This window comes from Crocodylus siamensis, chromosome 12, assembly GCF_052110815.1.
Source record: "Crocodylus siamensis isolate JL-2025a chromosome 12, ASM5211081v1, whole genome shotgun sequence".
NCBI classification, from domain to species: Eukaryota; Metazoa; Chordata; order Crocodylia; family Crocodylidae; genus Crocodylus; species Crocodylus siamensis.
Genome location: NC_143406.1, coordinates 50,248,978 through 50,263,688, shown reverse-complemented (window position 1 = coordinate 50,263,688; position 14,711 = coordinate 50,248,978). Strand labels below are relative to the sequence as shown.

The 14,711-nt window shown below is 64.0% G+C and overlaps 1 protein-coding gene across 1 annotated transcript in view; it reads right to left on the bottom strand.

Annotated features, from left to right (window-relative positions):
• Positions 1-8,523, bottom strand: part of LOC149855193 (heparan sulfate glucosamine 3-O-sulfotransferase 4-like) — a 62,574-nt gene extending 54,051 nt beyond the window's left edge. The window contains exon 1 of the mRNA XM_090024456.1: positions 7,764-8,523. Within this exon, the coding sequence (XP_089880582.1) occupies positions 7,764-8,290 (527 nt within the window). The 5' untranslated portion in view covers positions 8,291-8,523. The remainder of the gene's footprint in view (positions 1-7,763) is intronic.
• Positions 8,524-14,711: the final 6,188 nt, after the last annotated feature.

The following is a 14,711-nucleotide window of genomic DNA, read 5'->3' as shown; positions in this document are numbered from 1 at the left end:
CAAATCCTCCGTCTCCCGCCTCGGTGCCCGCTAGACCGCGGCGCAGGGAGGGGCGGGAGCGGGACAGAAGGGCGCAAGGACTGCTGCAAGATCAGCAGCAGCTGACCCGGGACTCCTGCCCCAAGCAGATCCCCCGTTTCCGTCCCCGCCTGGCGGCGGGCATCTGCTGGTCCTGTCTGGGCCCAGCTCCGAGCTGCGAGCCGCTTTACAGGAGCGCAACGCTGCCCGCGGTCTGAGGCCAGGCCCTGCTCCAACAGCTGCCTTCACACCTCTGCCTGGCATCTCCGCACCCGCTTCTTCCAGCGAGCACCTCCAGTGACCTTTCACGCCATCACCTTTCGGGGCTCTCAGCTCTTGCTGCTGGTCGTTGAAACCCACCGGCTCTTACTTTGTCTTTGCCTTGCCTAGCTAGAGAAATAGCAGTGCCGCCCACCTCTTCCTTAAGCAGACCCTGTGCTTGCACACGTGGCCCCGCTGGGGAAGAGCTCCCGCGCTGCCGAGGGTCAGTGCTAGAGATGCAGGCAGCAGCTGAAGACGATGCTGGATTAATTTAGGCCAGCTAAATAGCTAGGAAATTAGCTTAAAGATTAGAGTGCTGACTTTGCATGCAAGAGGTAGCAGGATCAATGCCTGTACTCTCCCAGGCGGGGGGGGACCAAATGGGGATGAGCCAATGGCCAATTAAAGATCTCCTCCGCAGAAATGACTCCGGGCCTTGTAGTCTGTAATTGGAGCCTCATGAGTCAGCGTTTCGAGCTGGAGTGTTTTACAGCGGGGTTGTGCGAGATGAGAGCCGGGGATAATTCATAATGAATGGCCTGCCCGACAGGCGCAGGCCTGTTCTACGCCCAGGCTGTCTGGTCTGCCGTTTCCTCCCAGGTGCCCATTATGCAGAAGGGCATAATGCCTTTTTGGGTGACTTTTGCTGCTCTCCGGGTGGGTAAAGAACGGTTCCCCGTGAGCATTCGGGAGCGGTGACTTCCTTGCAGTCGCGTGGTGCCACTTGGCTTTGCTGATTAGGTGGCTGCAGCTGGCAGGATTGATGCTGAATCCAGTCTGGCTCCCTGGGCAGGTACAGGATGGGACCCGAGCACGCGCGGCAAAGCTATTCCCGCACGTAAGGGACGCGGCAGGCCAGGAGGCAAGCGCCTTGCCCATCTCTGCGCCGGGTGGAGGAAGCGCAGGTCTGCACCAGGAGCGCACGGACAATGCTGTCCAGCTGACCTCGCCTGGACATTGCCTCCATCCACCCACCACCAGGCTCTGACAGGCAATGGGTTATGGCAAATGCCGTCGGCATCCTGAGCAGGACTGCCGACGCCACCGTGAATTGTACGCCCACCCTGGCATTAGGCCTGTTTATGCTACAAAATGCATCCTGTAAGGAAGTGGTGCACTTCACAGGAGAGCTTGTCAAGGTAAATACCTTCATTTACATAAGCTGTGACTAGCGATTGTAATGTCAAAGCCATAAAGAGCAGGTTTATGAGCCATCCTTGATGCTGGGATGTATAATCTGGCAGCAGAAAAATACTGTATCTTGCAACGTTTACTAAATTGGCATGAAGACTTTGGGGGTGGAAATGGGGTATTTACACAAATAGGTGCTTTTCCATAAATATGAATCCCTTCCACAGCCTGCAAATGCTCGCTCGCGGCTTTGAAACAGCGACCAACTAAACAAGTAAACGAGGCTGCTGAATGTCGAGCTGGAGAGGAACAACACACCCAGCGCATGTTGTGCTCACAAGTGGCAGTTGGTTTAGAAATCGCAGTTACAGTAATTAGCAAGTTTTGCTGAAGAGTTCTGCCTTCGTGCTGCCAACGGGGAGGATAGTCTCACTCGCAGCAATTAACGCGTTCCCGGGCCTCGCAGCAGAAGAGGAGGACGCAGGCAGACAGGCGCGCGGGCCTGGGGGGCGGCGCTCAGCACCAGCCTGGCGAGGGACCCCCAGCCCCTCTTGCTGCCAGCTGCAGGCTCCCCTCCTGCCAGCCGCCCCCCTGCTAGCTCCTGCAAGCAGCCCTGGGAGCTGGAGCCGGAGCTGGCCCAGGACCAACCCACCGTGCCCAGAGGGACGAGCTCGTCGCTCGCTGCGCTCCGGGCATCGGGCAGCCCACGGGGTCCACTTCCACGGGCTCTTCAATGTGCCCATTAATGCAGAGACCGAGGCCCCGAGTCTGCAAAGACATCCCACGTGCATCCCATGCAATCCCATGCGTCGGTCTGGGTAGGACGGGCATCACCCTGCACCCCGTTATTAGCCAGAGGTGTAATAACCTTGCTGACGTCACACACCGGAGCTGCCTCCTTTGGGGTTGAAACAGCGCGTGGCAGGGGCCGAGACGCCGATTCCGATGCCAGATCAGACTTTCCGAAAAAGGTGGAAGACGAGACTAAACCAGGCTGCCGACCACTTATACACCACAGTGAAATTACAATATCCACACGTCGTGCTCTGGAAAGTTTGATAGCGGTTGTTCCTCGCCTGCGCTCAGCGCTCAGACCCCAGCCATCCATTCATACTCTTACCCTTCTCGATTCATTGAAAGCACTTCAAGCAAAAATCATTTGAAAGAAATTACCTCTGTGTATTACACCATGAGCAGTGAGAAATGTCCCACATGAGCCTTTCCAGCCCCAAAAGCAATAAAATTTCTGCTGAAGTGCACACTATAATAATTCAGGGAAAAAGAAGTCCCCATGACAACAAGAGGAAAAAGAAATCCATGAGAAGCAAAAGATTCAAGCCTCCCTCGGTACAAGGTGTCACCAATTTGTGCAGGAATTTTCACTCTGAAAATCAAAAGCCTTTGTCTGTAACTTTGTTTGTACGGCTGTTGGTCCCCTTACCTAAGCTGTGCTTTTAACAAAGCAGAACATGCCTCGCTAAATCAAAAACCGAATAGAGGTCAGGCTCATCGCTTAAACCCATGAATGTAACCAGCTGGTTCTTTGCTGCTGTGTTTTCCGAGGGGTCTGTTTTTCCACAGACCTATTCTCACATTTTCTGTGGCAACTACGTGCTTGGCGTGATACTGCACTCACGCCGCGCGCAGCCTGCAAGCTTCATACTACAGCTAACACGCACATAATAGGAGGCAAAGCATCGTTGAATTGCCTCTCTCTCAGCTATGGAGCCCAAACCGTGTCCTCCGGCGCACAGGGCAAGGCTTAATCCCCGGATTTCGGGCCTGGATATGGGCTCCCTGCCAGCGGGCACCACGCAGGGTATTAACAGGAGCAGACCTGGCCTTGTTTGGCCCGTTCATCCTTTTGCAACGTAGGTGCCGACAGCTGGCTCGGGGCCCCCGCGGTCCTACCCCAAAGGGCCCTGGTTTAGCCGGAAGCCCGAGCCACGTGTCTGGGCCCCGCTGGGAGCGCTTATTAAAGGCCGGGGAGCCGGGCAGCGGGGAGGCAGCGCGCAGGGGGTCATCGCTGGCGTGAGAACAGGGAGCGCCTGGTCTTCGCCTCTCTCGGGTGCAGCGGGCCAGGCACTGGGCCCGTACGAGGAGGCTACGCAGGCCTCGTGCTCCCGGCTCGGCCCTGGTTCCTGCAAGGGGACGGCGCTTGCAGGCCGCAGATGCCCCCCTGCACCCGCCGACAACAGCCACGGTGCCCGGGAAATGCAGAGAGAAGCTCGGTCCTCCCTACGAGGGTGCTCAATTTGTGGTGGGAGCCAAACTCGCTCCCAGGCCAGGCCGGCTGGGGCAGGTGCTGCGGGGCTTTTGCTGCAGACCCCCAGGCAGGGGCAGCACCAGCCCATGGCTTGCACAGCACAGGCCTCCTCCAAAGCCCATGAAGGCCTCCTGCTGCCTTCCCATCCACCGTAATGGGAGCTGGACCGCGGCTAAGCAGGATGGCGCGTGGCGTGTGCAGCCTGGCCACACATGCTTGCACTGGGGAAGGTGGACCTGAGCTGACAAGGGAGGACGCTCTCTCCCAGCAAGAAGTGACACCCAGGTCAGCCCCAGAGGCTCTCAGGCGCCTGAGCCCATCCCCATGTGTCCAGAGCAGCTGAGAGGTCACCTCCCTCGACCCTCGGGTCCAGCACAGGGCAGAGTCCCAGTGAAACAGATGGGTGTGCAATGCATGTGTGCGTGCATGGAAAAACAGAGAGCGCACAGCCCCGGGCAATCCCGATCCCAGTGCATCGGATGCGCGCTGTGGGCAAGGCAGCTGAGTCATTGCATTTCAGTAAAAGCCAACTCACAGCAGGACCTCGGAAAATCAATACACCTTCCCCAAGTTATCAGAAGTGCTGAGGATACGGTATCCACTGTAAAGGCCTTTTGCAGAGAAATACAGTAGTTACAAAGCAGCGGCAGCAGCTCGCATCCTTAGAAGCAAAGCCCTACCTATTCATCAACCCCAGGATTTTCTATGGGGCCCATAAGCGTGGGAGCTCAGCCCTGGCAGCCGCGGCTTTCTTTCCTATCATGCAACAGCCTGGAGGGGCATACATGCGAGAGAGCTGCACAAATTAAAGTTCCCACTGGGATTCAAACTCCAGGGGATTAACGCTGGAACGGCCAACGGCTGTTGCCACCTTATGAAAAATGGGCTGGGGCCTCGGTGCAATTTCTTTGCTAGCATCAGGACGCCCTTGTGCTGGGATCTCAGCAGAGGCCTGTGCAAGGCAAGGCCAAAGAAACCGGCCTGTCTTAAAGGTAAGTCACAGAGCTCGTGCCCTGCGGCTACCGCCGGCAGGTCCGCAAGCCCAAGCCCAGGTATAAATAAGCAAGGCACCGTCACTCCAGCACAGCCAGGAATGGCAGGGACCAGCCGGGTCCAGGGAGCCTGGGAAGGGGATAACCATGCAACTCCCCAGATGCAGACTCCAGCAGCATGGTACCCCCAGGGACACGGCTTGCCGAGCCGGCTTCTCGGCCCCGCGCCAAGCTGCTGCGGGGTTGGTCCAGGAGCAGGTGCTTGCCCAGGCGGATCTTGGCTATTGTTCGGGACGAGGCCCCGTGCACCAGAGCCCTCCGCTATCTGTAGCACGACGGCCTCCGACGGAGCCGGCAGGACCTCGCCCATCTGGAAAGACGCGGCAGACAAAGAGCATTGATGTAACCTCCCCAGGTCAAGCGCTCCAGCGCCGGCGGAGATTACTCGCAGGCGTAAAGTTAAACCTGTGCACACCAGTGCTTCAAGCACGGAGGCCGAGGAGTGGATGAGCCACTAAGTAAAAGCAACACGCTCTAATTATGGAGACATGGCAACAGAGGAGGTTGCACTGAGATTTGCACTTCAAGGAGGGATTAAAGCTCTTTGTGATGAATGAAGACTAGAACGCCTCGCACCCGCCCTGTGTTTGCAGCCTTTGCTGAATGAACTCCCCGAGAACAGACTAGGACTCTGCTGGCGAGAAGCATTTCACGGTGTCCCCGGTTTGAATTCCTACGAGCACAGCCCTTTCCTCCCCCGTCCCTGCTCCTCTAGCAGAACCCATCCTCAAGCCTGTCGCTGAAAATTCACTGACTCGATCACTTCAAAACCTATGACGCAGGGCGATTTCTATGGTTATTAACGTGAACATATTGGATTTAACATTACCGGCCAGGGAGGCCTTATTGATATTGAGAGGATCATCGTATTTTTGTCCAAACTATATATCTGTTGTCAAGCGGAGGCTACAGACTCTAAACTTTAAAATATGTTTCTAGTCTTGAAGGTGCCTTGTTAACCTTGCAGGTGCACACAATGTTCATCGTAATGCTCACGTCTTCCTGAGCCTGCAGACAGCCTGCAACAGGGGCGCGGACTATCCCACGCCTCCCAGGGGGATGCTGAGCTGCCAACTGCCCCTAAATGCTGGGTGGCAGCCACTTGCTGAGCCTGTAGCGAACGGCAGCGCCCAGACCATATACCTGACACCACGTTACAGAGAAGGATGAGCAGAGGGACTGCCGAGCTGCCAGCCTTGCTTGCCTGGGGCCAGGCCCAGGAAACAGCACAGCAGCAGGGATGGCAGGGCCTGAACGCATGGGTCTTGCAAGAGGCCTTTACCACACAAAGGTCTGGCTCCTGCCACTGCAAGATGGCAGCGGCCTGGGAGCTCCTGACCTGACTGGGAGCAGGTCTGTGCTGCAGGGTAAGCTGGGCTCCCCCGCAGGCACGGCCGCTCACCAGCTCCGGCTCCTGCGTGGTGCCTTCTGGGCAGGGGACGGCACGCTCTGCGCCGGGGCTGGCCCGCCGGGGCTGCGGGCTGCTCCCGGGTGCTGCTTTCACTGGGGCTGGTGAACGTCCCGCTCTGCTCGGAAGGTGCAAGTTCGGTCGCTCTGCTGCCGAGAGCCCTCCCCTCCGGGGCCATCCCGCCTCTCCCCTGCTGCCCGCAAAGGCCAAGAGCCGGGGGTGCGCCCCGGGGTCCGAGCCACTCGCCAGCCCCAGCAGAGCTGCAGCGGCCCCGGGCTTTCCAGGGGCTGGGCCAGCTCTGCAGCAAGACATGCCTCGTGCTGAGCATGGATGAGAAAGGCACTGAAGTACGGACTAAAAATCCATGGCAATTTGTATTGAGGCTGATGGGAATATCGTGTGAAGGGGAAGGGCATGGGAGGAGTGAAGAGGCACCCGTTAATTCCAGCTCTGATGGAAATGAAGACCTCCTGTCCTCTGCCAAACTCGCAGCAAATCGCTGCGGAGCCAATCGTCTCAGCATATTAAAAGGCGTGCAGTTAATTCCGTTTATCATGGAGGATAATATCTACTGTTAAGTATCCATGTCTCGGATAAAAGGAAGAGGTGACACTGGAGATATGCAAACGATATATACTCTAGAGAGGAATATCACCAGGCTGCTCATAAAAAGGGAGGTTAAAAATAGGCATTGCTTCCCACTTACCCTTTAACACAACTTTTAACAGCGTTCAAAACACACTCTGCATTCAAAGGAAAGAGAAAAAACCCAGGAGATTCATGAGAAAAGTGAGCTCGCAGCACAGGCGGCTGAGCGCAGCGCAAAGGGAGACGTGCAGCTGCCGGGGCCGTCAGCCCCCCCGGCATTGACATGCACGGACCGGCGCGCCGCAATCCCACCAGCAGCCCCAGCACTCCCACCGCAACAGCCTCAGCCCCGCTCTGAACACCCCGCGCTAGCGCCCGGAGACCGCCGCTTAAACCACTGCCAAGGGCAGAGCACCCATTTGCACAGCTGGGCCTAAGCGCCGGGAAACCAAATGCCGCCTCGTGGGCGCCGTGCAATGGGCTCCCTCAGCACGCCGCGCGAGTATGCAGGCAGCTGGGTATTGTAACAACTTCGGCTTCTGCTAAGTCTCAGGAGACAAGCTCAAGCACAACGTACTACACTCTGGGAGAGAAAACACACGAATAGCTGTAGCAAGATACACCTGCAAAAGAAGCCCTGGCAAAGCAGCAGCGTCCCCGTCTTACAGCCGGGAACGCCGAGGCCTGCGCGGGGAGGAGGAGGTAGCCCGAGCCCCTGCAGGCGGAGTCTGGACTCGAGCACGGGCCGGGCGCGGATGCAGGCAGCCCCGCGGCGGGGGCTGGACACGGCTCGGGGAAGCTGCCCGCCCCGCCCGGGCGGCCGTGCAGCGCCGGGCACCGAGGACAGCTCCCCCCGCGGGGGCAGGGACCGGGGCCGGGGCCGGGCGAGCACGTGCTGGGCTGCGGCGGCGCCCCCGGCCCGGCCCCGCACCCAGCCCCGCGCGTCTGGAGGGCGAGAGCCCCGCGCCCCGCCCGGCCTCGTCCGCGGGCCCCGCGCAGCCGCGCCGCCCCTCCGCCCCGCGCGACTTGTTGCACTCACCGGTACCAGGGCAGCCCCTTGTCGTAGTGGCGGTCGAAGAAGTGGGGCTCGGTGCCCACGGCGCGGACCTGCGGGTGCGCCCGCACGGCCTCCAGCAGCGCCCGCGTGCCGCCCTTCTTCACGCCCACGATGAGCGCCTGCGGCAGGCGCCGCTCGCCGTAGTCCGGCGTGGCGCTGGGCCCGGGCGCGGGGCGGCCCAGCTCCTCGTCCGTGGTGCTGGACTCCTGCGCGTCGCGCTCGGCCGCGCCGCCCTGCGCCGCGCTGGCCCGGGCCGGGGCCGGGGCCGGGGCGCGCGGGCGGGCGGCGGGCGGCGCGGGGGCGCGGGGCGCGGAGGCGTTGTGGGGCGCGGGGCGCGGGGCGCGCGGCGGCGGGGAGCCGCGCAGGCGGAGCGGGGCGCGCAGCGCGGCCGGGCCGCCCCCCATCAGGCTGTAGCAGGCGTAGGTGAGGCAGAGCGAGAGGCTGCACATGCAGAGCAGGCGGCGGGCGGGCGGGCCCCTAGCGCCCCCCGGCCCCGGCCCCGGCCCCATGGCTGCCCCTGGCCGGCCCTGGCCGCGCGCGCCGGGCGCACATGGTGTCAGCCGCCGCCCGGCCGGCCCCGCTGCATGGGGCGCCGCTGCCCGCCGCGGGGGCGCCCCGCATGGCCCCGCTCCGCCGCGCACTGCCGCCGCCGCGCGGGGTCCCGCCGCTAAACTTTGTGGCGGGCGGAGGGAGGCCCCGCCCCCGGGAGCGCACGCGGAGCCGCCGCCGGCTGCGGGAGCGGGAGCGGGAGCGGGAGAGCAGCCGCAGCCGCAGCCGCGCCGCGCGCCCCGCTCGCGCCGCCCACGGAAGCTCGCTGCTGCTCCCCGCTGGACGCGCCCGGGCAGGCCCGCACACCGGCCCGGGGGCTTTCCAGCACCCGGCTCGTCCTTGGCTGCGGCTCCTGGGGCCTCTTGCCCCTGACACGTGTGCACACACGCCGCCACTCGGGCTCTGCCCAGGCTCCTGTCTGCCCTGGGCACTGCAGCGCGCGGGGTCGAGCCACGCCAGGCAGGAGGCCCTCGTGGGACGCCCGCGGTCTCGTGCCCCGGGCGCGTTTGGCACGTGCCCTCGCGAGCTGCTCGAGTCCGGCTGCGGCCGACACGCAGCCCCCGCCCGGCGGCCCCGCGCGCCGCTGCCCTGCCCTGCCCTGCCGGACACGGGAGCCTTGGGGGGAGAAGCCCAGGCAGGCCCGGCCCTTCGGCCCTTGTCAGACCAGACGCGGGAGGCCCGCGCGCACCAGGGCCGCGTCTCCCCGCCGCGCCGAACGCGAGACCGGGGGGTTCAGGCGCGGGCCGCAGTGCCGCTGCCAGCCCGGGGCACATTTCCCAGCCCGCGGCAAACCCCCGTGAGACACCCGGTCCCCGGGCCGCCGCGTGCCAGGCTGCGCCTCGCCCTCCGCCCGCGCACGCGGGGGAGCGCTGCCCGTGGGCGCGCCGCGCCCGGCGGGTGACACCGCGCGAGCGCCCCTCCGCCCGCGGCCCGGCCCGCACGACACGAGCTCTCTGCGCGGGGCCGGCCGAGCGCATCTGCGCGCTTGGCCCCGTCCCTCGGGCCGGGGGTCGGTGCTCCGCCGGGCTTCACCTCCGCGAGTGCAGCCTGCTCTCCGCCCAGCCACCCTCGGAGGCGGGAGGCGCTTGGGGCGCCCTTCCCTGGGCCCAGGATTCAGGCCTGGTCGGGGCAGGGGGTCCCGGCCCCGACGGCGCGCGGAAGTGCCGGCGCAGCTCCCCCGGGTGCCCGCGGCTCCCCGGCACGGCCGCTCCCGCTCTGCGCTCCTCCGGCGGCATAGCCTGCCTTGCCCGGGGCGGCGGGCCCAAGCGGGCTGTGACGCCTCGGCTGCGCGCGGGCAGGGGCTTCTCATCAGGGAGCTTGGGCGGCTCGTGGAAGGAAGGGGCTGCCCGCGGGGGCATCTCGCCCCAGGGCCCGCGGCGGAGCCGGAGCAAGGCTGCTCACGCGCGGCGTGACGCCCGGTTTCGGCCCGGGGCGGCGGGGCCGCGTGGCGCCTGGGCTCTCCTCGTCCGGCCCGGGAGGCGGAGAGCAGAGCCCCCGGCTGGGACCCCCGATGATCTGCCCGGCCCCAGGCTGCTCGGATGGCGCCACATTGGGTGGGTTTTAGGGGACCATCCCCTGCACTTTTTCTCACGATTTATTGGCGACCTAGAGCGGGGAAGGCCGCAGGGCAGCCAGGGCTGGTCCTTGTCCCGCCCTCGCAGCTTGAGGGGCACAAGGAGATGGCAAATGCCGGGCGGTCAGAGAGCGGGTCACCCACGAGTGCAACGCCGGGGAGAGATGGTGGCTCTGCACCGGGACCCAGGGCCTCCCGGGTCCCCTGGCGCGTTCAGGATGAGCCCCGCGGGGCTGGCACGACCCCGACGGCAGCAGCGGCCCCGCGCCGCAGAAGCTGCGCCCGGCGCCGGGCCGCGCGGGCCGCCTGGGCTCGTGCCGGAGCCGCTTCCGAGGCGAGCTTGGGGCGCCTCGAGCTGTCTGCTGCAGCGGGCCCGACGGGGGCCCCTGACTCCTGCGTTTCCATGGCAAAGAGGTGGGAATCCGCCCCCCCCTCGACGGGGAACACCTCCCAGCCTCCCGCTGGGCTCGGAGCCCCCAGGATATTTGCTGATGGCGCCTCCGCCTCGCTCAGGGGGCAGCCGCCAGCCAGCCAGGGGGTGTGCCGCCGCTCCGGCCCTAGGAAAGAGCCTGCCCGGGGCGGATGCGCTGGCCTCTGAAATGCAGGAGTGCTTCATGGCTGGGGTGCGAGCGCCTCAGCATCAGCACCAGAGCCGCGGGGCTGCAGGGACCTGCAGAGTTAACCCCTGCCTGGGGCAGCGTCCAAACCCGCCCAGACAAACCCGTTGTCCGGCCTCTGAGCAAAAGGAGGTCGCGCACCCCGACAGAGCACAAGGCACGGCACCGCTCAAGAGATCCTCCTTAGTCCTGGTTGCGCAGGAGCCAGCCTGGCTGCCGGTGCTGCCCGGTGGGAGCGAGGGCCCCCTGCACCCGCAGAGCGCACGAGAAACCCTGGAGAGAGCAAGCAAGGATGAGCGTGTCTAGCAGGGCGAGACCGTCACAGCCCCGGCAACGTGTGGTCAGTGGAGCCACAGAGCTTGTTTTGCTTTCAGAGCCACGTCCTCCCTCCGGGACCTGAGGCTGCTCTCGCATGAGCAGCCTTGCTCCAGCATCGTCCCCTGGGTCGCGCCTCTGCCGACATCCGGGGCCTGCAGGGCGCATCCTTTGTGGAAGAGCATCCAGCGCGGAGGGCCGGGCGTGCATCCTGCGTATTCACACGAACGTGCCAGGCCTGAAGCAGAGGTGGTCAAACGGCATGCAGCGAGACAGTGTGCCAGGAACTGGCACGCAGGGAAGATTTTACCCCCAAAGTCATATCCAGTCTCTGTGCTGTAGGTGTCTTGAGAAGTTGCTCTAATGCATCTGTCACAAAGAGGAGAGCTCTTGCTCTTGCTCTTGCTCTCTCTCAAGCAGTTCAAGCTGCCTTTGCACAAAACCTTGCACCAAAAACCTAACAGCATAGCTTCTCTCCCCAAAACTAAACATTTGTTTGTGTGCAGAAAAAAGTGCTTGGGAACCAGTGGTACAGCTCTGCCCGTGAGCACGTCACCCGCTCAGCTGGGGTTGTCGAGGGCACTTGTCCTCCTGCCCCGAGCCCGCGCTCCAGCTGTCACATGCGGGAGCTGGCTTTGACCTGGGCCGGTATCAGTGCTCCCCTGGGCATCAAGCTGCCTGGTCTTCCCTGGAGGCCTCTGCACTGCTGAACCAACACTGGTTTTGCAGCCTCAGCTCGCTGAGGAGCCTCGCTGAGTGACCCCTGCTCCGGGCTGTCCCTGCCGCGGCATCGACCCCGGGCACTGGGATCGGGCCTCTGCTCTTCCCCAAGCAGAGCGGAGCCCCCACGCCCCAAGCCGGGGAAGCAACTCCCTGGCACAGCCCGGGGCAGCTCCATCGCCTCCCCCGCCGAGCTCTCCTCTCCCCCGCCTGGGGCAACCCCGCGAGACCCCAGGGCGTGAGCAGCAGGGTTCTCTGATCTGCTGAGGGTCTGTCCGTCTGCATGATGCCCCAAAGAGCGTGCCTGTGGGAAGAGCTGTGCAGGGACAGAGGCACTGGCGGGGTTGCCCGCGGGCAGCCAGGAGACGCTGGGAAGCACTGGCCGTGGGGAGGGGGAGCCCTGCCCGGGCGCCAGGGGGGCCAGGGCTGCTTCTCAGACCACCTGAACAGCACAAGGACGTATTTTCATCACTAATCAAGCAGCACCCCCCCCCCCCCCTTTGGTTGGAGCCTGGTCCTGAGCCTTGGGCCCCAGGTGCAACCAGAGGCCTTGCGGCTCTCGTGCCCCTGCAGACAGCACCCCTCCCGGCTGCCTCCTCCTGCCGGGCTCCAGGCCCTTTGGCCCGTGGCTGGGCAGCAGACGCCACAAGTGACCCCACAACGGGGCATCCGCAGCCCCCGCTCCTGCGCTCAGGAGGGCTCCCCTTGCCTTCCTGCAGCACGGACTCCTCCGCTCGCCCAAGCACGATGCCCTGCTCGTCTCCTCCGCCGCCGGCCCCTCCGACCACTGCGGGGGGCCCATGATGCCGATGCAGCGCTGGGGGAGCAAGCAGGTCCCACGGGCGACAAGCCCAACCAGGCACGAGCGATGGAGCAGCCGGGCACCCGCACCCCAGAAACGTGGGAGTCCCCCGCCCTTTGGAGCTCGTTTTCAGGCCTCGCCCTTGGCTCGAGGGTTGCCGGGCAGACGGGGGCTGTGCGCATTGCGGTGATGCCCGGTGTCTTGGGCCGCGATTGCTCCCTGTCGTTTGGGCCCGGTCCAGCACCTGCGGCCCCCGAGGGATTGCAGGGGAGGAGACGAAGGGCTGATCCTGCCAGACCTCCGGAGGGCCCCGCCAGCCTGGCTCATCTGTGGTCCTCCGACGCCACGCGATCAGTTATCGTCGCTCTGCAGCGGGCAGCCGGGGCTGAGGAGACGGAGGCCGTGGCAAGGCTAGCTGCGGCAAGTCCAGCTGTCTGATTTAACCCTAGCTGTGGTTTATCCTCCTGCCTCCCCTCGCTGACCGCCCTGGGGACTGCAGCATGGGTCCCCGGGGCCTCCGCTCCCTGCCCCTTCCCTCCGTGCAGAGCTGGAGCCGGGGGAGCAGGCTTTGCACGCAGGCCGAGTGCTCCTGGCCCGCGCCGGGCCCACGCCACGCCGCGCCGCCGTGCCCATCTGGTCCTGCTCAGCGCCGTCCTCCCTGCAACTGTCGCTAATCCGGCCCCGGCGCCGTCAGATCCAGGCTAGCGGCACCTGGTCACTGCTGCCGGGTTGAAGCCAGGGGCTGGAGGGGAAAGGCTGCCTGGCTTACGGCTACAGCTGTTCAGACCGTGGTCGGGGCGGCATTGCTCGCCTCGTGTCCCTCAGACCCCTGGGCTGCGGCGGGCGGAGGCTGCGTGTCTGCAGCGTGCCCCGCGCAGGATCCGCGCCGGTGCCCATCCCGTGTTGGCGCTTTTGAGCTTTCTGTTGCATCGAGCAATGCACCAGCCCCGGCGGGGCTCTGCTTCTCCCCTGCAACACGATGACTGACAGCTCGTCCGCTTGAAAGAGCATCTGAAATACTTGGGGGGAAATTAAAGCCCATCGCAAATGAAAGGGGGCTGGGATTTGATATCTGGCATTTTGTGGTTCAGAAATCCACCAGGCAGTGAACTGGAAAAGAAGAGGCCTCCTAACTAGGTACTTGAGCAAACTTCAGACTAATCCGTAGCCGAGTTTCTCAGGCCTCAAACGAAAAGGTCAAACAGTCCTTGCCAGCCCCTCTGCCTCTCTCGCAGAGAAGAATCAACTACAGCCCTCGTTATGGAAACCAGTGAAAATAATGCAGTGATGCTGCCTCCGAGAGAAAATAGATAGTGCAAGTTATTCCATCTTTCCTTTCAGAGATATCAGTTTAGAAGAAGCCGGGCTATTTACAGAGAGCATTTTGCTTCCAGTACTTCTTCAAGTAAGTGAATTTTGAAACAGTTTAAATGCAGGATAAATCAGTGAAATAGGAAGATCTTTACACTCCAATAAGACACTATTACTCATAAGCATATTGCACCGCAGCTCGTGGACGAGAGCTATCAGTGCATGACAGGACACGGAGGGCATGAAACACAGGGGATCCATGAAAATTAGCAGCCTTGCGTCTCTGGAAAGGCAGCCTGGGATGCGGATGTGTGACGGTCGCCATCCAACGCCTGCAAAATCTGGCTCGACCCTGCGGTCCCGAGCGCTCGGGAGAGCTGGGGCGATGGCGGGTGGCAGGTGTGGGACCCCCCCACCGCGTCAGCTGCACGCGGCAGGCGGGCTGGTGGGGGCCCTTGTTGTCGGCGGGGTCTGTCATTTCTGCGCCACCCGCGCAAGGGGCCGCAGCGGCACGGTGTTGAACAGCGGCGGGGCTGGGGGAAGGCGCTGCGGGGCAGGACGGGCGCGGGGGCGTCGCGCTCGGTGCCTGCCTGCCCGGGGGAGCAGGCGCGGGTGGCAGGCACGCTCGAGGGCCCGGGACCCGTGCGGGCAGCGCTGGCGGCTCCGGTGCGGGACAGCTGCTGGCCCCAGAGCCTCGCCCCTCCTTGCCGACAGCCCCCAAGAGACGCAGGCCGGGCACATCCTGCCCTGTCCTGAGTGCGCGCCCCCGCCCCCGGGGCTGGGGAGCGCAGGCCGGAGGTGGCTCTGGGCCCCCCTGCCTCTGCCGGCCAGTCGGAGAGCCGGACGCCCCGACGGCTGACCCCGCTCTCTCCCCCTTGCCGGCAGCTTGGGTCATGTGTCAAGATGGTGCTGCGGTGAATGCAATCAGCGCCGCGCTCCTCCTGGTTGGCATGACAACCCTGGAGGATGGAGGTGCCTCCTTGCCACATCCCCGCCGGCTGCGCTCCCCTCGTCAGTGCGGCAGGGGCCGCGGCGCTGCCCGG